Source organism: Bufo bufo, chromosome 3 (genome assembly GCF_905171765.1).
Source record: "Bufo bufo chromosome 3, aBufBuf1.1, whole genome shotgun sequence".
NCBI lineage: Eukaryota > Metazoa > Chordata > Amphibia > Anura > Bufonidae > Bufo > Bufo bufo.
This window is the reverse complement of record NC_053391.1, coordinates 561562179-561589876: the sequence shown is the minus strand read 5'-3', so window position 1 is coordinate 561589876 and position 27698 is coordinate 561562179. Positions and strand designations below refer to the sequence as shown.

General features: G+C 47.7%; 1 protein-coding gene across 2 annotated transcripts in view; it reads right to left on the bottom strand.

The window, feature by feature from the left end:
* The window catches only part of RDH5 (retinol dehydrogenase 5), a 54628-nt gene extending 27139 nt beyond the window's left edge, over window positions 1-27489 (bottom strand). The window contains exons 1-2 of one of the 2 annotated variants that reach the window (XM_040422143.1): window positions 27271-27489; window positions 9944-10036 (exon numbers count right to left, since the gene is read on the bottom strand). In XM_040422143.1, coding sequence (XP_040278077.1) covers window positions 9944-10018 — 75 coding nt within the window. In that variant the 5' untranslated portion in view covers window positions 10019-10036; window positions 27271-27489. The remainder of the gene's footprint in view (window positions 1-9943; window positions 10037-27270) is intronic. The other variant, XM_040422144.1, reaches the window with a different exon arrangement.
* Between the last annotated feature and the right edge of the window lie 209 nt (window positions 27490-27698).

Sequence of the window (27698 nt, the reverse complement as noted above, 5' to 3'; positions counted from 1 at the left end):
GAATCCTGTGCTTCTCCCTGGGCCTCCAACACCTCTGCCTCAAGGTAGGGGTATAGGGCGGATATTACTACCCCTTCGGACAATAACGGGATCTTCCGAATCACCTCCCCCAGGAAATCTACGTGACAAGGCATCAGCCTTGATATTCTTAACTCCAGGGCGATAGGTGACAATGAAATTAAATCTGGTAAAAAACAACCACCATCTGGCCTGTCTTGGGTTCAGACGTTTAGCCGACTCCAAGTAAGCCAGATTTTTGTGATCAGTGAGCCCCGTAATAGGATGAATTGCTCCTTCCAACCAATGACGCCATTCTTCAAAAGCCAACTTAATGGCAGGCAATTCCCTATTACCCACGTCATCATTCTTTTCAGCGGCTGATAGTTTCTTAGAGAAGAATGCGCATGGATGCCATTTACTAGGTGAAGGACCCTGCGACAGGACTGCTCCTACCCCAACCTCGGATGCGTCAACTTCCACAATGAACGGCTGTGACACATACGGTTGCACTAGTATAGGGGCAGAAGCAAAAACATTCCTTCACCGCTGAAATAGCTTTTAATGCCGCATCCGACCAGACTGAGATATCTGAACCTTTCCTAGTCATGTGTCACCGCCAGATCTCTGAGAAGTTCTGATAGACGTTCTTCAGTACCTCCTGCATGATGTTCTTTTGTTTTGCTTTCGCTTTGACATCTCTTCTCCCTCTCCCAGCTGTCATCTATTAGCAGTGATTGCCTCCCAATATATCTCCTCCCATACTGCTTCACTTTGCGGTTTATACTACTTCCTGGATTGGTTTCACTGCTTGAAGTTGCTACTGCTGCTTCCTCAAGATAAGTCTATTTCTGTATTTGTGTCTTCCTGTTGGCTTGATTCTAGGTGACCCTGACTCCCTCTGTATTGAGTGCAGGGAGCCGGTGGTCGTGTCCCCTCACCATTATAGGGTTTGCAGGTGTCACTCAGTCTAAGGTACGTGGACATGCAACTTTCTATCATTGATATCTTTGCATGGGCTGAGCAGTGAGGGAGAGCTCTAGGGCATTAATAGGGCTTCCCCTTTTGTTCCTTAGTTTGGGATCAAGTCAGTCGGATCTTTATTTGCTACTTATTGTTTCCTGCTACACCATCCGTGACATTAAAAACCGTCTTAAGCATGGATCCGGTTTTAGCCTTGACGGACCGCATGCGGGGTCTTTCCCTGGAGGTCGCAGAGCTCCGTAAAACTGTATCTTAGTTTCAGGTGACCGGTTCTGCTTGCGTTCATGAAGTTTGTTCTGAGCCTAAGATCTCGCTTCCTGATACCTTCTCTGGGGGTAGTGAGAATTTTGTTCATTTTAGAGAGGCTTGCAAACTCCATTTTCGCCTACTTCCCCATTCCTCTGGTGATGAGGAGCAGAGGGTGGGGATAGTCATCTCACTGCTCAGGGATAACGCTCAGTCTTGGGCCTTTTCGCTGCCGGTGGGGGCACGGCCAGATCAGTGGATGAATTTTTTGTAGCCCTGGGTCAGATATATGATGATCCGGATCGTGTTGCTCTAGCTGAATCTAAACAATCAGCAGAGTTATACTGTTCAGAATTTCGGAGATGGGCAGCTGATACTGGTTGGAATGATGCTGCACTCCGAAGTCAATTTTGCCATGGTCTTTCAGAGGGATTGAAGGATGCATTTGCCTTTCATGAGAGACCTACCTCCTTGGAGTCCGCCATGTCTCGGGCTGTTCGTATTGACAGGCGTCTTAGAGAGAGAGGAGAGATCACTCCTTCCTGTCATACTCGCTCCAAGGACAGTGGGGCGGTCTCATTCATTGCGCAGGGGTCTCAGTCTCTCTCAATCCCCTTTGAGCAGGAGCCCATGCAGCTGGGTTTGCTTGCCTCTAACAACAGAGGATTCAGCTCTCAGAGGAGGGTTTGTTTCTGTTGTGGAGGTATAAATCATTTGGCAAATGCTTGTCCCTCTAGGAGATTCAGGGAGTTTCTAGAGAATAAGAAAGAAACAAAAAGAAAAAAAAGTCCTCTAAAAACGTTCCATCTGTTACTATTGGCAAGGTTGATGCGGAAATTGAAGGTTTCCCATTTTGTCCTACCTGCCAGGGTGGCGCTAGAGAGCAAGAACATTGTTTGTGCTCGGATCGGCTCATGATGAGAGGGTCCCCTACCTAAGCCTATACTCCACCCCCCCTACCTAGAAGCAGCAGAGTTATGCCGGAACTGCTTATCGAAGGGTAGCCTAAAGGGGGCCACACCAATAATGAGTCCTGAGAAGAAGGGAGGGCTTCTGGGTGGGTCGAAAGCATTCGAACCGACAAGTGGGGGCAGGAGAGCCAGGTTTAAATAATTAAAGCCCCGCCTCCCCTCACACAAACACGGCACTCTTAATTGCCTACCACTTGTGCTCGGGTCGGCTCATGATGAGAGGGTCCCCTACCTAAGCCTATACTCCACCCCCCCTACCTAGAAGCAGCAGAGTTATGCCGGAACTGCTTATCGAAGGGTAGCCTAAAGGGGCCAAAAGAACCATGCATAGGAGTTTGAAAACTTGATAACAGAAACCTCAAACCAAAACTCAAAAGCCAGTGATATTTCGTATAAGGATCCGGGATATAACGCATGGAACACGCGGAACTGCGACGACCCAACCGTTTGATAACATGTACTGGCACCTTATGCATGGACGCCGCAGCTGCCACGCCCATGCGGAAGGAATGTCCTGTGATCCAGAGAGGACCGACCCCTGAACCTGTCAACTAAACCTGAATGTACGTAAGAAAGGCCGCGGTGGTTAGCCGGGCATTGCCTAGTTCGAGTACGGGAGAACATGCCGCTTGGACTAAATACTACGCAGCCAAGCCTTCAAGGCCTGCACCGGACACCATCTGCTGTCCGTGGGAAAGTATCTGACCGCCACTGATTCCCCCGGCCGCGACGTCTTGGACGAGGCCAAGGTGAGGACATAGATGGACCCGCGCCGGATGAGCTGACCTTTCCGCAAGCACCCAGCCAGCATATTGGTGCCCATGAGCTCGCCTGACCTGAGGAATCCATGGAAGGCCAGGTACAAGGCTGTTTCTACCAGAGCGCTAACCTGCGGCCCGAACGGTTTACCCTGCAGTTTGTCTGTCACGGCCTGAACAAGCTACCGGTAAATGGCTGACGCACATGTCGTTTCACAACAGACATCTTGCGCAAACCCTTCAACGCCGCTTTGATCGGGTGGGCGGAGAAGAGTGACGGTAGGTCCGGATGTAGCATGTACCAATGGTGCTGAATACCTGCCATGTATAGTTAACAATGCTATAGTACAGGTTTAATTGAGAGTGGCAAAACCCTGACGAAGCCCAATAGGTGAGTGATAGGCCCCCGGCCAGCGGCCGGGTAGGTGTTCTCATATCTCTGAAACAGGCGCCAAGCTGTCTTGTAAGCCCTCAGAGTATTACTGGCCAAGGAATTGGCCATCAGTCTCTTAGCTATGGTGAGATGAGAGACTAGTCCCAGCGCAGCTGGGCCTGGTGAGGATTTTATTTTTTTTCTCCATGCGTGAGAGACTCTAATGGCGGAGTCATGTGTGTAAACCTAAAGCGGAGAAGCCATGCGCGAGAGACTAATGGCGGAGCCATGCGTGAGAGACTAATGGCGGAGTCATATGTGTAAAACTAAAACGGAGAAGCCATGCGTGAGAGACTCTAATGGCGGAGTCATATGTGTAAAACTCACACGAAGAAGCCATGCGTGAGAGACTCTAATGGCTGAGTCATATGTGTAACCTAAAACGGAGAAGCCATGCGTGAGAGACTCTAATGGCGGAGTCATATGTGTAAAACTCACACGAAGAAGCCATGCGTGAGAGACTCTAATGGCTGAGTCATATGTGTAACCTAAAACGGAGAAGCCATGCGTGAGAGACTCTAATGGCGGAGTCATATGTGTAAAACTCACACGAAGAAGCCATGCGTGAGAGACTCTAATGGCTGAGTCATATGTGTAACCTAAAACGGAGAAGCCATGCGTGAGAGACTCTAATGGCTGAGTCGTATGTGTAAAACTCACACGGAGAAGCCATGCGTGAGAGACTCTAATGGCTGAGTCATATGTGTAACCTAAAACGGAGAAGCCATGCGTGAGAGACTCTAATGGCGGAGTTGTATGTGTAAAACTCCCACGGAGAAGCCATGCGTGAGAGACTCAAAATTATTATTATTATTATTATTTTTTTTTTTTAAACTATAAACCACTTAAGCAGCTCCCGTATGGGCACAGCTCTGAGTACGAGCATAAAGAGCATGGTATAATGCAGATCACCTTCACGGACTAAGGGCTCTTTCACACCTGCGTTATTGTCTTCCGGCATAGAGTTCCGTCGTCGGGGCTCTATGCCGGAAGAATCCTGATCAGGATTATCCTAATGCATTCTGAATGGAGAGAAATCCGTTCAGGATGCATCAGGATGTCTTCAGTTCCGGTACGGAACGTTTGTTGGCCGGAGAAAATACCGCAGCATGCTGCGCTTTTTGCTCCGGCCAAAAATCCGGAACACTTGCCGCAAGGCCGGATCCGGAATTAATGCCCATTGGAAGGCATTGATCCGGATCCGGCCTTAAGCTAAACGTCGTTTCGGCGCATTGCCGGAGCCGACATTTAGCTTTTTCAGAGTGGTTACCATGGCTGCCGGGACGCTAAAGTCCTGACAGCCATGGTAAGTGTAGCGGGGAGCGGGGGAGCAGTGTACTTACCGTCCGTGCGGCTCCCCGGGCGCTCCAGAGTGACGTCAGGGCGCCCCAAGCGCATGGATCACGTGATCGCATGGATCACGTCATCCATGCGCATGGGGCGCTCTGACGTCATTCTGGAGCGCCCCGGGAGCCGCACGGACTGTAAGTATACCGCTCCCCGCTCCTACTATGGCAACCAGGACTTTAATAGCGTCCTGGGTGCCATAGTAACACTGAAAGCATTTGGAAGACGGTTCCGTCTTCAAATGCTTTCAGTACACTTGCGTTTTTCCGGATCCGGAGTGTAATTCCGGCAAGTGGAGTACACGCCGGATCCGGACAACGCAAGTGTGAAAGAGGCCTAACTAACATCCTGTGCCTAAATAACCCCTTTGGAACCTTATGTACGGCCGGCAGCAGGAAGCCAGCCACCGCCTATGATCTGCTCCCCCTGACCAAGCCTAGTACTCCTTCCCCTGATCCCTGCCTACACGGCCCGTACCAGACTTTATTGAAGATGAGGAGCCTTTACCCCCCAGCCGCGTGGGGAGCTCACGCTGCTCCCTGGCAGAATGCACCAGTGCGGGGGAGCCCCCCTCCTCAGCTAGGGCCGACCCACCGCCGGCTGGACACTCGTACCGCGTGGGGAGCAGTGCCACTCCCTGGCAATGTGCACCGGATCAGAGGGAGCCCTTCCTTTACCATGGGCCCCGGCCCCCGCTGGTTTGAACCGTGTGCCGCGTGAGGAGCCGCACAGCTCCCTGGCATTGTGCGCCGGTGCGGGAGTGCCCCCCCTCACCTAGGGGCTGGTTATTGTGACTGGAACCCGCTGGGAGACTGAAGCCTGACTGGACCTACCTGTGACCGTGAAGGCTGACCTCCCAGGCCGTGGCTGACCCGCGTGCGTAGTCGTGACGCAACTACCCGTAGATGCCCACTCAGTGCCTGTAGTCAACGGGAGTGCGACCGAGTCTGTGGATGTGACCGACTAGCCCCTGTAGTCGTGAGGGGACCCTACATCGAGAGTAGCGGTAACGAACCATCGCCTGTAGACGTGGTAGTATTACCTCACGAGTCTGTTGACATGAGACTAATGCCTGCAGTTGTGGCAGGCCTATATAATGAGTCTGTAGTCGTAACAGATTTGTGCCTGCAGTCGTGGCAGGGCTTTAGAGCGGGTCTGTAGTCGTGACAGACTGATGCCTGCAGTCGTGGCAGGGCTTTATAACGAGTCTGTAGTCGTGACAGACTGATGCCTGCAGTCGTGGCAGGGCTTTATAACGGGTCTGTAGTCGTGACAGACTGATGCCTGCAGTCATGGCAGGGCTTTAGAGCGGGTCTGTAGTCGTGACAGACTGATGCCCACAGTCGTGGCAGGACTTTATAATGAGTCTGTAGTCGTGACAGACTAAATGCCTGCAGTCGTGGCAGGGCTTTATAACGAGTCTGTAGTCGTGACAGACCTGGCAAAACAAAATTTATATCTATATATATTTTTTTTATATATATTTTTTTTTCAACTTCCCACCAAAGGCCACGACTGTAGGCAAGACATGCGCCAGTGGCCTGAGCATTGATAGGCCACCATACCCAGTCCCCCAAGCCCACGCAGGAGTAAAAAGGGGGGTGGCCCACGCATGCACACCACACCTGACTCACCTGGCGGCCATAACAGCCACAAACCCCACAGTATCGCAAAGTAGCCAACCACCTGTGGACCTGAATAAACAAGGACAGACATGTGAGTGAGCGAACCTCGGCTGAGTGACCCTTCACCCACGCAACCGCTCCCTAGCTAACCACCGGCTTGCCGCGGCTGCGCCCGAAACTGACCCACTGACTCCCGACGTACCGTATGGGCTATGGGCGGCCAGGCTGTGTGCGCAAGGCGTAGTGGCCATCCCCCTTCCTTGAACCCTCTTTTATTTAATACTTAAAAAAATAATAATTATATATATATATATATAATATATATATATATATATTTTTTTTTCAACTGACGCCTGCCTTAGTGCCTAGCCACTGGTGCTGAGCAAGGAGCCCAGTACCTGGACTTCAGTACCAGCATGGCCTGTAGGTGTCGCCCTCTCTCAGACCAGGACCTGCTAGAGCGCCGAAGGGCAGTGAGCCGCACTATGGAGCCGATGGCCGGCGTGACCGATGCGCTGCGCGCGATGGTATGAGAGCGGGAGTGTGACTCGCCGCAACGGAGCCACAGGTGAGGAGGCTGTTGTACAGTTTAGCCTGGGGGACGCTGCATGTGGGAGCAGGGTGCCTGGAGCGGATCGGAAGTGCGGGCAGTCACAGGTGCGGCTGGGGACCGGCGGGCACGCCCGGCAGCATGACATGACATAAATAACGAGACGGGTGTGCAGCCACCCGACCTACCTATTCTCCGCAGCGATGAGCCCGACGCCGCCGACCGCACGAACTAACAACGAGACACGCGACCTCTCTGGAAGGACAGCCAACCCACGAGCCGATTCGAAAGCATTCGAACCGACAAGTGGGGGCAGGAGAGGCATGGTTTAAATAATTAAAGCCCCGCCTCCCCTCACACAAACACGGCACTCTTAATTGCCTACCACTTGTGAGATTTTTGTAGATAGTGGAGCAGCTGTCAATCTCATTGATAATCAATTTGCTATAACACATGGTTTCCAGGTATGCACTTTGGGAAAGGACATACCTGTTTTTGCTATTGATTCCGCTCCACTTTCTCAAAAATCATTAAAGGGCATAGTTCACAATATCAGTTTGACTGTGAGTGATGCTCATGTTGAGGATGTGTCATGTTTCGTCCTATGCGGGTTACCTACTCCTCTAGTGTTGGGGCTACCCTGGCTCGCTAAACATAACCCCACCATTGATTGGCAAGCGCGGCAAATAAATGGTTGGAGTGACTTTTGCAGAGAGAATTGCCTCTCGACATCTCTTTCAGAGGTTTCTACTAAGACTGTACCATCTTTTCTTTGTGAATTTTCGGAAGGGTTTTCTGAGAGTGGTGTTCAGGAGCTGCCCCCTCACCGGGAGTACGATTGCCAAGTTTTTTCCAAGTTGGATTTAAGAGGGGCATGCAACCTGGTCAGGGTCAGAGAAGGGGACGAATGGAAGACTGCCTTCAATATCCCTGAGGGCCATTTTGAGAATTTGGTTATGCCTTTTGGTTTGATGAATGCTCCAGCCATCTTCCAACATTTTGTGAACAGCATTTTTTATCATTTAATGGGGAAATTTGTACTAGTGTATCTAGATGACATTTTGATTTTTTCTCCTGATTTCAAAACTCATAGGGACCAGCTACGTCAGGTCTTGCTCATTCTGCGGGAGAATAAATTGTACGCTAAACTGGAGAAATGTGTGTTTGCGGTTCCAGAAATTCAATTTCTGGGTTTTCTTCTCTCTGCTTCTGGTTTTCGCATGGACCCCGAGAAGGTCCGCGCTGTGCTTGATTGGGAGCTTCCTCAGAATCATAAGGCGCTGATGCGCTTTTTAGGTTTTGCCAATTATTACAGGAAGTTCATTTTGAATTATTCCTCTGTTGTTAAGCCACTGACTGATATGACTAGAAAGGGGGTAGATTTTTCCTCCTGGTCGGTAGAGGCGCGTAAGGCCTTTTCTAGTATCAAAGAGAGTTTTGCTTCCGCTCCCATCTTGGTACAACCTGATATCTCTCTGCCCTTCATTGTTGAGGTGGGTGTGGGTGCGGTCTTGTCTCAGGGTCCCTCTCCTGCCAAATGGCGACAGTGTGCCTTTTTCTCGAAGAAACTCTCCTCTGCAGAGAGAAATTACGATGTGGGACATAAGGAGTTGTTGGCCATCAAGTTAGCTTTTGAGGAATGGCGCCATTGGCTAGAGGGAGCCAGACACCCTATTACCGTGTTTACCGACCATAAGAATCTGGCCTACTTGGAGTCAGCCAAGCGTCTGAACCCGAGACAGGCCAGATGGTCTTTGTTCTTTTCAAGGTTTAATTTTGTTGTCACGTTCCGCCCTGGGGTTAAGAATGTGAAGGCAGATGCCCTGTCACGTTGTTTTCCGGGAGGGGGGAACTTTGAAGACCCGGGTCCCATTTTGGCTGAAGGGGTCGTTGTGCTCTTTATCCTGAATTGGAGGCAGAGGTTCAGGCAGCCCAGGCAGAGGCTCCTGATCTTTGTCCCCCTGGGAGGTTCTTTGTGCCTCTCGCTTTACGACACAAGGTTTTTAAGGAGCACCACGATACGGTCCTTGCTGGGCACCCTGGGGGTAGAGCCACAGTGGATCTCATTGCTCGGAGATTCTGGTGGCCGGCTCTTCGTAAGTCGGTTGAGGGTTTTGTGGCAGCCTGCGAGACCTGCGCTCGTGCCAAAGTCCCTCATTCACGGCCATCAGGTCCTCTCCTTCCGTTACCCATTCCTTCCCGTCCTTGGACACATCTGTCCATGGATTTCATTACGGACCTGCCTCGTTCCTCAGGGAAGACTGTGATTCTGGTGGCGGTGGACCGTTTTAGCAAAATGGCACATTTTATTCCTTTTCCTGGGTTGCCCAATGCTAAAACGCTGGCACAGGCATTTATTGATCACATTGTCAAATTGCATGGTATTCCTTCAGACATAGTCTCTGATAGGGGCACGCAGTTTGTTTCCAGATTCTGGAAGGCTTTCTGTTCTCGCTTGGGGGTTCGGTTGTCATTCTCTTCTGCTTTCCACCCGCAGTCGAATGGCCAGACAGAGCGCGTCAATCAGAATCTGGAGACATATCTGCGCTGTTTTGCAGCTCAGATCTTTAACATCAGGTCCGAAATCCAGGCCATTATAGCACTCCTCGAGAGATGCCTGAAGTTTTACTGCACCCCCCACATGCCTCAATTTCATTCTTCGTCATATTCGTAGGGACAGATATAAATTGTGGTATGCTCCACTGGATGCTATGTCGTGGTGGCCCATGCTGTCCCTATGGTAGTATAGCACTTCAATATGCACAAGGCCAAAATTTGATCTTCGATTACCAATATTTATCCCTGTATAGGCAGTCAGCCCTACAGATGGCATCTCCTGCTTGTATCTACCATCCCTGACAATGGCGTTAGCATTTGACATTTTTATTTTGTGTAAATAAGGAAATTTGAGAACTCGAGCTGCTTTAGAGCCTTATTGACTTGAAACTACAGTACCTCCTTGATCTTGTCTAGAACCTTCTTCCTCAGTTTTTCTTATTATTCTACATAGCTTTCCACGTAAGATGACTTACCGTATATATGAGATACAACACTGCTCCTGATTCGCATATAAGAAACATAAAACGGGAGTAGAGCGTGAATATCATGAATAGAAATCAGAGTCGCTGCACAAATCAGGGAATAAAACTAAATTTACATCTTATGAAATCATTTTTTTGTTGTTATTAAACCATGTCACACTACAGATCTATGACAGGAGCAGCTGTCATTTCCCTGACACGTAATATATATGATAAAAGTAATGCAGCCTGCGGGGATGGGAGCAGAGAGCTGCAGTAACATATCATTTGAAGCATGAGCGTTGATGCTAAAATAGGAAAAATGACAGCATGTTGTAAAATACAGCACACTCCAGTTTATATATACCGGTACTTAAATTGACCACTAAATTACTGGCCTGTCTCTCTGTTCCTATCACCTCCATACAAATACAAATCATCACATTGCTGCTTATTGGAGAAAACGTACCAGATACAATTACTGTTGCAAGCAACGGCTCCATACTACTCACTTACTACACACATTTATATTTGTGGTCATGGCTACAGCCAAGAGATATCCGAAGAACCCTAGGGAGAGAAACAACAGGAACAACCTAACCCAGCTAGGCGTGTCTTAGCTAACCTGACTAAATGGCTTGTTGTGTGCCCTAAGCCATGATCGTGGGTAGGCCTATAAGTGGGCAAAAACCAAGCCAAGTAGGGTAGAAAAGGAACTCGAATGGCATGTGCAAACTAATCCCCAAGCCAACTGCAAGGCGTCAGGGATCTAGAACGAAAAATTCGGGGTGTATGAGGCAAGGCCAGAAGGAGACCTACAACCCATCTTGTGGATAACAAGGCCAGAGACATGATGCTCAATATTGCGGATACTGCCCCAAAGCGGAATGGAGGACCGGGAATACGTTGTGAAATGGATCATGAAAAACAAATTAACCTTGTAAAGTTTTGGTTCTACGGAGTACTGGCAATGCCCTAGCCTCAGGAGATCGTGGGACTGAAACCTAACTGCCTAGACTATGCAGGAATGAGGGCCAAAAAGAACTATGTAGATAGGAAGAGTAGAAAATGAATTCCTGGTCATGGTAAAAAGGAAAAAGCTTTACGCGGGGACCTGGTTGACAAGATATGATCGACTACGATCATGAGACTGAAATGCTAGAGGGAATTACCCTACTTGTTCCTCCTCTGGCAGGACCTGAACGAAAGCATGAACAATTAAAGCAAGACGAAATATCTGCGTAAGACATGACAATGATGCTGTAGGGCGAACCAGACCAGTTTGCGGTCAAAACATAAAGTGAGTGATCAACATGGATTATTAGGAAATTAGGGAAGCAGGTATGTATGTGATACATACGGGCCAAATCAGCCCAGATGCACAGATGGACAACCAACCAGGCAATTAGCCCAGCAGGACTGAAAACAGTCATCGGGCCCCCGAAGCCATGGGGCCGAAGCCATCATCGGGCCCCCAAAGCCGTCACCGGGCCCCCGAAGCCATGGGGCTGAAGCCGTCACCGGGCCCCCGAAGCCATGGGGCCGAGAATTCTTTATATATTTTAGAGCCGGCTTGATAATTCCTGGCCGTGTTGGAGAAGAGGGAATGTTGTACCAGGTTCCTGGCGTGAGAAAGGAGGGACTCTAATCCATCACCCGGGAATTGAAGGCTGGGAGAGGGGACCCCGCGGGATCTGCTTCTGGCATCACCTGGAAAAAAAGGGGGTGACCCAGAAATACCGCACCACGTAGCCCGGCGAAGGACCGACCTGGCAGTGCCAGGAAAAAATAAACCAGGAAGGGACAGGCATGGGTGAGACGAGTGTGAAAGAGTAGGTGGGCCTGTGCGGATCATGTGGAAGTATCGTAATGGATAGGAGGCTAAGTCTGGACGGATCCGCCGACAGCGGGAGACCCTGGAAAAAACCCAGAATAGTAGACATGCAGGGAGACCAGACCTGAACGTACCAGGCAGAGAAGGAAGAACAGGGCCTGGACGGACCCGGGGTAATGATACATAAAAAATAAACCAAAAGTACCCGTTCCCAGGAGAACAAAATCTAGTCGAGTCAGAAGGAGGAATAACTGAGGAGATGACAGCCTGGGCGATCCAGCAGACAGAGGTAGGTATGAGCCTGGGCGATCCAGCAGACAGGAGGTAGGTATGAGCCTGGGCGATCCAGGAGACAGGAGGTAGGTATGAGCCTGGGCGATCCAGGAGACAGAGGTAGGTATGAGCCTGGGCGATCCAGGAGACAGAGGAAGGTACGAGCCTGGGCGAACCAAGAGACAGAGGAAGGTACGAGCCTGGGCGATCCAGGAGACAGAGGAAGGTACGAGCCTGGGCGAACCAAGAGACAGAGGAAGGTACGAGCCTGGGCGATCCAGTGGGAAACAGGAAAAAAAACATAGCATATGAATAAATGAACATACACATACAGAACGGCCCTGCTACCACTACATATCAGTACAGATGACGGCAGGCAAATGGTCAGCGTGCAGTGACACAGTGACAGTAAAACACAGCCCAGCATGCGCTCCAACGTGAGGATTTTGCACTGTATGACCAGCTCCTAGCAACCACAACAAGGAATAGAGGAGCTGGTTTAGCTGCAAGCCACTTTTAAGAGCGATGTCAGTGTGTGTGAACCTGATCTGCAAAATGCCGCTGTAGGAAGCATAGAGGAACCGGGAAGAGCGAGCACTGGTAAGTTTGGGCAGCAATGACACAGTACTAACCAGGACACCACCTGTAATTCAAAACACACAAGTCCGGCAGTGGTTCTCAACATGCGTTTCACGCTGGAACGCACGCCGACACCGCGACCGGAAGCAGGGAAACACATGAGCGCTGATCGGAGGAGCCCTGTGGAGGGGATGGACTGAGGGAAGGAGCTTACCCGTCCTGGAGACGCGTACAGGCGGTGTACAAGCGGCGGATGACTCGGACTGCAGTAGTGAAAGCGAGGTGTTTTTTTTTTTTGTTTTTTTTCGTTCTCTTCAAAAGGAGACCAGTCTGAGTGAATATGAACCAGGATTAAAGAAGACCAAAAAAAAATAAAAATTCTCCCTGAGGTGAACAGAAAAGTAGGCCTATGGAATGTAACAGACCACCGAGGAAAGGAACGTAAGCCTGAAAAGAACGCAGTTATGTTTGTTGGGAGAGAGGTACCAGAGCGCTGGGTGCAGACTGCCCCGGTGAGATTATTGAGTAAAACCATGACGTAGCAATGAACAGGAGAATGCAGCTTTGAGTGGAAGCAGAGTACAACACATGATATAACAACAAATGGGGCTTTGGATGTGAGTGGTACCTAAAAAACATGGTATGGGCGCAGGTCTGAGTATGGGAATGGAGTATAGGACAAGATGTAAAAGCAGACATGCGGACGCAGCTTTGGATGTGAACGGAATATTAACTTGATGTGACAGCAGACATGGAAAGAACCTGTAGTAGCATAGGACGTGTGAACTCAGCTCTGGGTGCGAGTAGAGTAAACCTGATATATCGATAGACGGATGAATGCAGCTCTGGTCGAGGGTGGAGTGCAAAAAATTATTTGACAGCGTAGTGTGAATGCACCTCTGGGTGTGGCCGAGAATGAAATTGGTAGAACAGAAGCTCTAAATGTGAGTGGAGCATAAACATGATGTAACAGTGAAAGTGAATGCAGCTCTGAAACAAGCCTAGTATAAACATGTTGTGACAGCGGATGTGTAAACACAGCTCTCACAGTGAGCAGAGCAGACATGGTATATCAGTCGACGCATGAACGCAGCTCTGGTTGTGAGTGGAGCAAGGTGTGAACACCAGGGTGGTGTGTCCCGAGAATAAAAATGGAGTAACAGTAGCAGCTGTAAGCCGAGTACACAACATGTAATAACAGGTGTGTAATACGGATCCGGCTGTCGGCTGGGTACGGAATGAGATGTAACAGCCAACAGGTGACCGCAGCTTGAATGTGAGACCAATCTGAGTGAATACGAACCAAGAATAGGAAAGTGCTGGACAGTAAAGACGTGCGGATGCAGCATAAGACATGAAATAAAAGCCGAAAGTGTAAATGCCACTCAGGATAACAGCAGAGCATAAAAGTGCGGCAGGGTTTTTAAGTACAAGGAGCAGTGAAATACGTGAAGTCTAAGGATGGTGGTAGCGGGGGGGAGGGGGAAGACACATGGCAAGGAACAGCTACAGCATATAAACAATAAACGCTGCGTCCGATCTCCAAACATGACGTCACGTGCAGCCTGGGTAACTCTTCCTTTACAGCAAACCGGCTGAAGTAACTTTTCATACGAGATGAACAAAGGGAAGTAAAACTTGTAAGATTTATAGGAACTAACTCCTATTACCAACAAACAAAGTTGAAAAGAAATAGAAGTATTTAGCCCCAACAAGCAAACCTGAGGTAGCAGATTCTGAGGCGAAGCCTCCCGTTCACTAGCAAAGCCGGTTACGACCGGCCAGGAGAGACGGCCCCGGCCCAACCTACTTACGTAGTATGGCGCGTGCATACCACGGTAGCAGAGAGCAAAATAACAAGCTCTATTCTGGTTCCATGCTGAAAAGAAAGAATCCTACCACCAGAGAAGCTAGTTTGCTAATGACCTGAGAACACACACCTGTGAGTGAGGCTGTGGCTCGTATATGAAGAACCCTCCCACAAATGCAGGCTGACTAATCAGCCTTACCAACATGTGACATACAGTACACCGTGATTTTTAGTAAATACTAAGCAACTACACATTATACTCACACTTTAAATGGAGAATAAAAAAAAAATCAGGGAGTCGGGGACCTATGCTATAGTTTTCTTTACATCTGTCATGTCATTGATAAGTAATATGGACGACTCAGAAAGGGCGTTCATTGGGTAAGCGAAGGATGTATGTTTGCTGTACCCCAGATGGGGTATCTGCAATTGTTTGTTAATGTACTGTTAAGGTAATGTGTTGCATTTAATGTTGTTATTCACTTCTATGTAATATGACACACTCATGTTCCAGCACGAGTTGGCCAAGGTCAGAGTTAAAGGGGTTTTCCGAGACTTTAATACTGTATTACCTATTCTCAGGATAGGTCATCAGTATCTTATCGGTGGGGGTCCGACAGCCAGGACCCCTGCCAATCAGCTGTTTGAGAAGGCAGCGGCACTCGCACTGGGCACCGCAGCCTTCTGTCAGCTTTTCCTAGGTCAGTGATGACGCGTTCATTGGTCACGTGGCTTGGGTGCAACTCAGACACATAGAAGTTAGTATTGCCCTCAGCCCCATTAAGCACAGCCGCTATAAAATGTATGGCGCTGTGCTTGGTGAGCAGAGAGAAGGCCGCGGAGAAGGAGGACAGGTGCCTTCTCAAATAGCTCAGACATCCCAACCTGCAAACACTCATTTCAGGGAGGTGCACTTCTCATTTCAGGGAGGTTTTCTTTTTTTTTTCTTTCACAAACTTTTTATTACATTTTCCAGACATATGCAGTATCTGCACACTTTGCTCTATGGTGTGGAGGACTGGGCGAATTACCCTGCCCCAAATTATCATATTTATGTATATGATTAAAGGGATTCTGTCACCACCTATAAGCCCTGTGAGCTAAACATATGCTCATGTCCAGGGCAGCATTCTGATTTCTAAGGTGGCCTTATAAAAGCTATTTGTGGCTTTATTCTGCGGAAAAACAGGTTTTACTAACCTGTCAATCATTGAATTAAGGTGCCCAAGCAGGGGAGGTCTGTGGATGCATGGTGCCCGGCCGCACGCATCGCCGTTCGTGCCCAGCGCCGCCTTCTACTCCTCAGTGCCGCCTCTCCCTCCCTCTCCCTCCCCCTGCTTTGAGATCCCGCGTGTGCACACAGGCTCAGCCTGATGCGCCGTTGCAGACTGCTGGCATCGGCTTCCTCTTGCACTGTGCGCACGCGCCGAGAAGGGGACACTGCTACAGGTTGCCGGAAAGGTTTACTGCGAGTAAACTAGAGATGGGAAGTTCGGATCTTTCACATGAATCGGTTCATTTGAATCAGTTCATTCAAATGAACCGATTCATGAATCTAATCTTCGGTTCAGTCGCTGAGCTGACAAGAAGCAAGTGAACCGAAGCTTAGGTTGCGCAATGCGCATGCGCGGATGCTTCGATTCACTTGCTGACTCGCTGAGTCGGCTCTTGGTCTGAGTCAGGAAGTTTATTCTTTAAAACCCTGTGTGTAATTATCTACCCCACTGTAGGAAAAAAACAAGCATCCAGGAGGGGGGGGGGGGGGTGAATTTAACACTGGGGTAAATGATATAATTAAAATGGAGGGTTAAATGTGTAAATTTATTTATTTATTTTTAAAAAATCAGCGGGGTGCTGGGAGTCAGACCGCCACTGATCTGATATTGATGACCTATCCTGAGGCTTGGTTATCAATAGTAAAAGGCGGACAACTCTTTTTAAGAGACTGAATAAAGAAGTTTCCGCATATCCTGAAGTGGTCGTGGTTTTGCATCCTCAGATGTTGTAATGATATATGATGTATGTCATGGATCTTCAGCTTAGCACTGAGTTCTCTACCTATTTTACGGCATTGATAAGTTTCCATGAGCTTGTAAATCACAGATCATGAGTGTTGAGTAGTTATTGTGGCAAATCAGAGGCTCATGTTATTTAAGCACAGAAATATTTGTGGTCTGTGCATGGCGTATCTGCAGGTATTTGAACTAATGTACCAGCAGATCTTTCGGCCTTTCCAAGCTCAGCCTTTAAAGGTCGTTTTACACTGGTCAATTCAGCAGGCGATTATCGGGAAGGAAGGGCTCCTTCCCGGCAAGCGCCTACTTGTCAGTAAAGGAGACTGCTGTATTTACATGCAGCGATCTCCTCCACAGTATGGGGAGGAGTGATTGCTAATGCCATTGCTCATCCCCATACAGAATCACTGTTTTCTGGCAGCTTTTCACTTGTTCATCAGGTAATCGGTGGTCCCTTTACACCGCCAGATAATCGCTACCAAGCGTTCCTATGAACGCTCATTAGCGATTATCTGGCAGATTCTCGGCCAGTGTCAGAGGGCCCTTAAATTTTTCACAACTGCAAACTTCCTGTTCATAGAGATGACTGTTCAATAGACTTTTATTGTTCCCTAGCCATACTATCCAGCCTACTTATCTCCTTAAATGGGAACAGGAATTAATACAGTACACACTTCCTCTCAATGATTGTTACTCAGCCATTAAAGTGGATAGAACTATTTCTAAAGAGGCATGCCACTGGGAATTGACACTTGAAAATTATACTGAGATGGTATCTTACTCCTATGCACATTTCCAGATGTGACCCGTCATACTCCATAGCTTGTTGGAGGAGATGTGGATCTCTCTGCACCTACTTTCACTCTTTGTGGGAATAAAAGAATGTTTTCATGTTCTGGAAGGCTACATTTTTATTGTTATCCAAAGTCCCTGCTCAGCATATTGTTATGTCTCCTGTATTAGTGCTGTGCTTTATCGGGTTAATGGACGCCCCTCACACAGTACGTACACTTATCAGCCAAATACGATTAGCAGCATTTAATATGGGAAGAATGCTAGTGCTTCGTTCGGTTTAATGCCAGATGTCTCCCTTGGGTTACTTTTAATTCCAAGAGCCATAATGTGACCTAACCTACAACTAGCACCCATACCTTATAACGTATATGCTGATCATACCAGCCCCTAACATGAGACTTTGTTCTACCTTCTTTTATATCGAGTTTTTTTGGGATTGTAGCCTATAGATGGGGTCTTCAGATCCAGGGAGACTCCACTCTCCAACTGTATGGACCACCAATACAGGGAGCCTCTGCTCACACGAGCTCATGCTCAAGAGCTACTACAGTTTAATCAGTCTTTTTGCCCTGGCCCACACTGATTCAATGTGCCATTGGGGCAAGTTTAGCTCCTCCTGAGGAAATTCTTGGCAATGAGGCATCTTCTCACCACACACAGGTGGTTGAGCAGTGAACCCCTTGGTGCACCATCTGCTACCTTTTAAATAAACATGCATTAACCCTTCATTGACTCAGCCTAAGCACCCCAACTTCACATCCATCAGCCCATTCCTATCCTACAACAACATGGCATCAGGAAAACTTATCCTGTAGCTGGCCAGCTAAGACCTATCCTAGGTTGCTAATATAGCTTATATGTTTATACAGCTAAACCTGCCAATAACCTTAATACAGTTCCTATGTTTGTGTGTTAAAGACAAAAGCAGAATTATTTACAGTGACTTCATGTTTGGATGTCATATAACTGTTATAAAATAAACTTGAAAGGCAAGCACTCAAACTACCATGGAGCAGGCACACTATTTAATACTAATAGTACAGGGTATCACAATAATAACATCACTTAAAATATATAGCATATAACACTACAACACTAGAATTCAATAAAAAATTGATTAAAAAAAAATCGTAAAAAAATCGTAGAGGGATAAGGTGCAAGAATAAGTTCCTGTCTAAATAAATTATATCAGTAGATGTCCTTATTAGTGCATCTGGTATTAGCGCTGGAATACTGGCCGCCTGCACGCTTTGATATAGTATTGCATCCAAAATCACAGATAACAGTTTTGATAGCCGCAGTATATTGTACGGATAAATGATTGCTTAACGAGCACTCACCCCACCTGATGGTATGGGATGTTCACACTGACTAGCGTGCGCTCAGGTGTAGGTGTTCCGGGCAAGTCAATACCTGCGTAGCGGTAAGATTTTCTTGCAATTGCCTGGACTGTCTCTGTATTCTGCTCCGTGCACAGTTCTCGTGAGAATTTGGATTCGAATTCACGGGTGCAGATAGCTTTTTGCCTTCACTTTCCGAATTACTGAAGTCGTCTCACCAGATTAAATTATAGAGTTGAAATCGCATGGCCATGTTTCAATTGGTTGTGGGATCTTTCAGAGCATCGGCATATAGCACCAGACGCATTTTGAGGTCTTGCTGACCTCTTCCTCAGTGGTTTCTCCTCCAATATAACTGTTATATTTTGTGTTCACAGAAGCAGAAAAGATAGTATGCCTTTAAGATTCATTATATAAATGTAAGGTAAGCTCAATGACACAGCAGAAACAACAGAAAGCATAGAGTTAAACTGTTGTTGCTGGGCAGGAGTCTTGACCAATCACAGCCAGCCTCACACACAGCCTGTGTGGGAAATTCCCTTAGTAGGAGCTGCTGGAATCATTATTCACCAGAGGAGAGAAGCTTAACCGACATTCACTCCACTAAGAGCTGTGTTTTATGGAAGCAGAGAGGCCAAAATAGTTATTTAAAACAGTTATATAATGTTCCTACTGTTAGTATTGTGATTAGAACTGTGAACTGAACCAGTTATGTGTGTTTACTTACAGTTCCACTAATTGCAAACTACAAAGTACACATACAAACGAACTACTGAGCCATACAATCATACAATCCAAACAAATTGCATACAAATGTGAACTGCTTGTACCAGATCATAAGCAATTGTATAGAGCAAACTGCAAACCAAGTAGAGCAAGTGAACTATTGCTTAACCTCAGATATACCTCTCAGAGAGATCATAAAGTGCTTAAATAACTTAAAGTGATAGTACAGATACTCAAGAGAGAAATATATCCACCATTTCAAGTTAAATGACAAGATTGAACAGTTGAACCACCATCTTATGATTACCACCATTTTGTGATACTTTATTCAACACGTGTTTTGTACATGGACTATCTGCTGCGGAGGCGGCAGTGTTATATGAAGAAAAGTTGAAGTTAATAAAGAAGTTATTTCAAGCATTTGGTGTGCTCTTTAAACCTACTGTTTCCATAGAACGGCGCTAGAGGAATTACAGAGTAACAGACAGTCTAAAAGTCAGAGATATCAGAATTCTTCTAATGCCACAGAGCAAAAGGCACTTCATAGTGCTGCGCCTGCCACATATACTAGTCTCAATACTATTTGAAGCAACAGTAACTTCCTGGGATGGAAGATCCTCTGGCTTGTATCCCTTACCACCATTAACCCAAAAAAGACTAATCAGCGGCTGCGGGCCGCGCTAGCTCCACATCCCAGCCGCCACGCTGGAGGGTCCCTTAAGAGGCTCCCTAAGCGCCGCCGAACCTAAGGAGTAACGTCGGGACTCAGTCTCTCCGATGGCCTAGACCTCTTTGCCCGCACCGAACTTCCTGGGGCCCCCTTAACTGACCTACCCCCCATGTAAAGCTGACTGGAGGGTCTCCTGCACCCATTCCGGCCCATGATTAGCCGTTGCGGATCTAACCTGTGCAATTAGTTCGAGGAAATCCATGCCATGCCCTGCAACTTCTGCTCCATGGTCCTAACACAATAAGCCCCTCCCCTCGCTGCCTTAAAACCCTGGCAAGAAACTGCCGCTCCACCCCCTACTCCACCCCTGCCGGACTCCTTACTACTGAGTTAACCACTACCTTCCACCTAAGTCAAGCCACATTTCGCTAGTCTGCACCCCGCTCCATTGCTTTTCTTAACACAGCATAGAAAACAGTGCAATAAAGTACATGCAACAGCACAGATTACATGATAACACATACAGTGAGCAAGGTAAGGGAACAGTCCTGAGCACCCACAGAAGCTGGTACGCTAAATGGTGAAGATAAAGTGAACTACCAGTAAAGTCAATGATGCCACAAAGGAGCTTTCTGTTGGAGATCCTGGGATGGTTTCTAAAACTGTCCAAAGCTACAACTGCCCCGAGCATCTTCCATTTTTTCTAAAATAATATTGCGCAATTTACCAGTGTAATATCAATCCTTTATTGATTTCCAAATAAAATCATCTCAGTGCTCGGGGTAGGGGCCAAGTCAAAGTGTGAATATATAGGAAATGTCCGTCACCTTGTCTAAACTTCTCATGCCTCTGCCCTTTAATGGAAAGTCAAAAGAGGGTCATACTGGTGAGTGGCACAATATTTCTTTCCTGGACTTACACTGTATGCAGAGCACCACTAGTGTGGATCCATGGGTGGGCTCAAGTTTGGAAGCTAAAGAAGTAGCAGTGCCGATTCTGTTTTGTATTACAATGTGGGACTGCATTCATTTCTTATAGTACTCTTGAAAAATAAAAGCTGTGCTGGTAACAAATACAGTTTTGCTTTTAGATGGTTTCAGTGAACATAGAAGTACTTGTACATGACATTTATTATATTGTCAAAAGGGGCGTCAACTAATGTGGCTGAAATGCACCCACTGGTTCGTCTATTGGTCTATGTTACATGCAGGTGACTTCCCTCATGACGTGTGATATGTGATGGATCCTGATTCTGAAGCAAGGCAAGCCATGACATGACAAGATTGAAAATGGCAAACAATGCACTCAGGAAAGGAAAACCCCCTGTGGAGGAAACATCTAGAGAACCATGGCTGAAGGATTGCCCTTCCCTTTGGCCTCTTTCACACGGGCGAGTTTTCCCGCGTGGGTGCAATGCGTGACGTGAACGCATTGCACCCGCACTGAATCCGGACCCATTCATTTCTATGGGGCTGTGCACAGGAGCGGTGATTTTCACGCATCACTTGTGCATTGTGTGAAAATCGCAGCATGTTCTATATTCTGCGTTTTTCACGCAAGGCAGGCCCCATAGAAGTGAATGGGGCTGTGTTAAACTGCAAGCATCCGCAAGCAAGTGCGGATGCGGTGCGATTTTCACGCACGGTTGCTAGGAGACGATCGGGATGGGGACCCGATCATTATTATTTTCCCTTATAACATGGTTATAAGGGAAAATAATAGCATTCTTAATACAGAATGCATAGTACGATAGGGCTGGAGGGGTTAAAAAAAAATAATAAAAATATAACTCACCTTAATCCACTTGATTGCGCAGCTCGGCTTCTCTTCTGTCTTCTTCTTTGCTGTGCACAGGAAAAGGACCTTTGATGACGTCACTGCGCTCATCACATGGTCCGTCACATGATCCATCACCATGGTAAAAGATCATGCCAATAAGTAAATTAAGGGGATTGTGCAGCGATTGATATTGATGACCTATCCTGAGGATAGGTCATCAATATCTAATCGGTGGTGGTCCGACACCCTACATCCCCGCCCATCAGCTGTTTGATGAGGAGGTGGCACTCCATGGGACCACTGCTTCCTGGTCATTGCACTACGTGTTGTCTCCTGGTGAGCAGCAGTGTAGTGTAATGACAAGTACTCACTTCATTCAAGTGAATTACACTGCACTTCCGAGATGACAGGTAGTGTAATGAACAGTACGCTTGCATGGAGTGCCACCTTCTCTTCAAACAGTGGATCGAGAGGGGGAGGGGGAAGGGACAGGTGTCAGACCCTTGCCAATCAGATATTGATGTCCTATCCTGAGGCTATCTCATCAATATAAATCGCTGAACAACCCCTTTATATTTTCACACCTAAACTCTGGAAAATTTCTGGATTATCAGGTTCGGAGATTTACGGGAGTTGGCCATTCACACATGTCATGTAGCTATTAGGCCTCATGCACACAGACTTTTTTTTTGCGGTCCGCAAAACGGATTTCCGTTGTTCCGTGACCGTTTTTTCGTCCGTGGGTCTTCCTTGATTTTTGGAAGATCCACGGACATGAAAAAAAGTCGTTTTGGTGTCCGCCTGGCCGTGCGGAGTCAAACGGATCCATCCTGACTTACAATGCAAGTCAATGGGGACGGATCCGTTTGACGTTGACACAATATGGTGCAATTGCAAACGGATCCGTCCCCATTGACTTTCAATGTAAAGTCAGGAGTCCCTATTATACCATCGGATCTGAGTTTTCTCCAATCCGATGGAATATTTTAACTTGAAGCGTCCCCATCACCATGGGAACGCCTCTATGTTAGAATATACCATCGGATTTGAGTTAGATCGTGAAAACTCAGATCCGACAGTATATTCTAACACAGAGGCGTTCCCATAGTGATGGGGACGCTTCAAGTTAGAATATACTACGAACTCTGTACATGACTGCCCCCTGCTGCCTGGCAGCACCCGATCTCTTACAGGGGGCTGTGATCTGCACAATTAACCCCTCAGGTGCCGTACCTGAGGGGTTAATTGTGCGTATCATAGCCCCCTGTAAGATATCAGGTGCTGCCAGGCAGGAGGGGTCACCCCCCCCTCCCTCCCAAGTTTTAAATTCATTGGTGGCCAGTGCGGCCCCCCCTCCCTCCCCTGTATTACTGTACATTCATTGGTGGCCAGTGTGCCCCCCCTCCCTCCCCTGTATTTAACTCATTGGTGGCCAGTGCGGCCCCCCCTCCCTCCCCTGTATTACTGTACATTCATTGGTGGCCAGTGGGCCCCCCTCCCTCCCCCTCCTAATTAAAATCCCCCCCCATCATTGGTGGCAGCGGAGAGTTCCGATCGGAGTCCCAGTTTAATCGCTGGGACTCCGATCGGTAACCATGGCAACCAGGACGCTACTGCAGTCCTGGTTGCCATGGTTAGTTAGCAATTTTAGAAGCATTATACTTACCTTCACTGTCTGTGAGGAGCGCCCGGCCGGTCACAAACATCGCAGGTAAGTATAATGCTTCTAAAAATTGCTAAGTAACCATGGCAACCAGGACTGCAGTAGTGTCCTGGTTGCCATGGTTACCGATCGGAGCCCCAGCGATTAAACTGGGACTCCGATCGGAACTCTCCGCTGCCACCAATGATAGGGGGGGGGTTTAATTAGGAGGGGGAGGGAGGGGGGCCCACTGGCCACCAATGAATGTACAGTAATACAGGGAAGGGAGGGGGGGCCCACTGGCCACCAATGGATGTACAGTAATACAGGGAAGGGAGGGGGGCCCACTGGCCACCAATGAATGTACAGTAATACAGGGGAGGGAGGGGGGCTGCACTGGCCACCAATGAGTTAAATACAGGGGAGGGAGGGAGGGGGGGCACACTGGCCACCAATTAACTTAAAACTGGGGAGGGAGGGGGGTGTGCCCCCTCCTGCCTGGCAGCACCTGATCGCTTACAGGGGGCTATGAAACGCACAATTAACCCCTCAGGTCCAGCACCTGAGGGGTTAATTGTGCGGATCACAGCCCCCTGTAAGAGATCGGGTGCTGCCAAGCAGCAGGGGGCAGTCATGTACACAGTTCATAGAAAATTCTAACTTGAAGCGTCCCCATCACTATGGGAACGCCTCTGTGTTAGAATATACTGTCGGAAAAAGCTTTTATGCAGACGGATCTGCGGATCCGTCTGTGTGAAAGTAGCCTATGGCCACGGATCACGGACGTGGATGCCAATCTTGTGTGCATTCGTGTTTTTTCACCGACCCATTGACTTGAATGGGTCCGTGAACCGTTGTCCGTCAAAAAAATAGGACAGGAAACACGGATCACGGCCATGGATGAACAACGTATGATCTATGCGAGTGTATTACTGTAGTGCAGTGGCGGCATGAAGCGCACGGCGTCATAGCAACCAATGACACCGTGCGCTCCTGCTGTCAGCAGGAATCCAGGCCGGCATACCACGGACCGTTCAAGGCCGCGGAACACGGCCGTGTGCATTCGGCCTTAGTACTAGTGCTCTGGAGAGAAAAAGTCTGGGTAAAGTCCAGGACAGATATTGCAGATGTTTTTGTTCAGAAATGTTTGGATTCCACCGTAAGTGTGAAGGGGGGTATAGAGTGGTATGAACAGAGTATGTACAGTTATACCGAGTGAATGTGGCTGATCTGGCACAATCCATATCGCTTGTATGAATGCATGCTTAGGGCTCATGCACACGACCGTAGCTGTTTTTGCGGTCCACAAATTGCGAATTCGCAAAACACGGATACTGGCCGTTTAGGTCTGCAGAACAGAAGGTTCATCCCTCTATAGAAAAGTACTATCTCTCTCTGTAAAATGGACAAGAATAAGACGTCCTATTTTCTGCGGCGCGGTGGAATAGACATACGGATGCGGGCATCTTTTGTGGCCCCATTGATGTGAATGAGTCTGCATCTGACCCTCAAACAATGCCTTAGGCCTCTTTCACACGAGCAAATTTTCCGTCAGGGTGCGATGCGTGAGGCAAATGCACAGCATCCGTACTGAATCCTGACCCATTCATTTCAATGGGTCTGTGTACATGAGTTTTTGCACGCATCATCTCTGTGTTCAGGAAAAATCGCAGCATCTTCTATATTCTGCGTTTTTCTCTGGTTTTATAGAAGTGAATGGGGCTTCAGTGAAAAATGGATTGCATCCGGATGCTATTCCAGATGCAATAGTTTTTTTTACTGATGGTTGCTAAGAGATGTAGATGGTTATTTTTCAGGTTTTTTTTCACATGCGTGAAAAACACATAAAACTGATTGCACCCACGTGTAACCTGGATGCAATGTGTTTTTCACTTATGGTTGCTAGGGGATGTTGTTTTTCACGTGTGTGAAAAATGCATAAAAAATGATTGCACCCAAAAAAATTTGAACGCAATTACAGACAAAACTGACTGAACTTGCTTGAGAAATCATGCGAGTTTCATTGAACGCATCCTGAGAGAATCCATAACGCTGGTGGGAAAGAGGCCTTAGGCCCCTTTCACACGAGCGGGTTTTCCGCGCGGGTGCAATGCGTGATGCAAACGCATTGCGCCCACACTCCTGACCCATTCATTTCAATGGGTCTGTGTACATGAGCATTGTTTTTCACGCATCACTTGTGCGTTGCGTGAAAATCGCAGCATATTCTATAGTCTGCGTTTTTTACGCAACGCTGGCCCCATAGAAGTGAATGGGGCTGCGTGAAAAACGTGGATGCGATGAGTTTTTTACTGATGGTTGCTAAGAGATGTTGTTTGTAAACATTCCGTTTTCTATCACGCGCATTTCACCCGCGTGATAAAAACGGAACAACTAAACGCAATCGTAAACAAAACTGACTGAACTTGCTTGCAAAATGGTGCGAGTTTTCCTGAACGTACCCTGAACGCATCCGGACCTAATCCGTATAGTTTGTGTGCAAGGGGCCTTAGAGTAGAATGGAGAGAGTGACAGGACTGGGCAGCCATCTCCTGCTCTTAGTGGCTATACCTGTACTCCAATACATGGATCACAGGATCACTCTTCTTCCAAAATGGGGGCAAACATTTAAGGCATTTTCTTGTTATCTATATATATCAGAATGTCTCCGCATTCTAGGCTTAATATACCTTCTAAAACAAGTGCTAGCTTGTCTGTCTACTACAAGTGCTGTCTGTTCTACCGGCAGCAGTGCTGGTGGTGGCTTCTTTTTAAAACCCCATGGTTTGCAGATCTCAATACATCTAGGACATTTACACTCATTTCAGCAAGTGACATTTATCATGTAGACAAAGTTAATTCAAGGCACCTACTAATGTATTGTTATTATCCATATTGCCTCCTTTGTTGGCCTCATTCATATTTCCATGCTCGTTTCCATGGTTACGACCACCCTGTAATCCATCAGCGGTGGCCGTGCTGCACACTACAGGAAAAAGTGCTGGCCTGCCTGGTGGCCGGGCACGTGGGAGCGCACATAGGCTAGTGCTCTGATCGCTAACCTCCGGCACTCCAGCTGTGGTAAAACTACAACTCCCAAGATGCACACTTGCTTGGCTGTTCTCAGAACTCCATAGAAATGAATGGAGCATGCTGGGAGTCGTAGTTTCACCACACCATTACTGGGGTAGTGCTTTTATTTATTTTCTATTGTGTGCAAGCACGGCCACTGCTGATGGTTTGCAGGGTGGTCGTAACCATGGAAACAAGCAGTGTATAATGTGATGGAAAAATGAATCCAGCCAGCAAAGGAAGCAATATGGATAATCACAATACATTAGTAAGTGGCTTGTACTAACCTTTCTCGACATAATAAATGTTATTTGCTGAAGTGACACAACCCCTTTAAGTTGCGACGGTGTGCTTGAATCTACTCTCAACCTATTATATAAATTAGAAGCTTTTTGGCTCACTAATCCTGTATCAGAAGCTTAGAGGAAACTGCAATGTCGATGCAGAGACCAGAAAGCCGAGGAGCATTACATGTAGATGAATGGATGTTCCGACTTAAAGGAATAAAATAGCAACACGCATGCACACAACCATAAAACAGCATCACTAAACCGCTGCATACACCTGGACACACATCCTAGCAACTTACACTGTAGCCTGTCGCCACATGATGTCGTGTCACTTGTAGTCCGCCACGTGTTTGTGGAACTTCCTACTGTAACATCTGCAGCGATAGAGAAGTCCACAAACCCTGCATGTCGTCACCCAGCAGAGATGGAGTTAAATATTAACAGAGAGAGCATTGTGACAGCAGTGCCTGTCAGTGACATGATACGCACACAGCTGTGTCGTCGCAGCTCCTACCTTCGCAGTCCCCGAGGCTTTTCCTGCTTGGTGCTCAGTATTTGGGTGGAGCAGGATCTTGGGTCTCTGGAAACAGCTTTGGGAATTAGTTGGAGTAACTATCTCCTCAGCTCCGGGCGGTGTTGTGCCTCCCGCTGCCTGGCTAATGGTGAAGACAGCCGCTGTTTGTAGGCAAAGTCCATCAGAGATTTTCTTAGCCTTACGAGGGAAAACGAGGAGGAGATTGTGCTATTAACACTTAGCACTGCAATCGCTGGAGACTGGAGAAAGAGACAAAGAAAATAGGCATCAGGGGGAGATTTATCAAAACTGGTGTAAAGGAAAGCCGGCTTAGTCGCCCATAGTAACCAATCAGATTCCACTTTTCATTTTTCAGAGCTCCTTTTGAAAATGAAAGGTGGAATCTAATTGATTGCTATGTGCCGGGT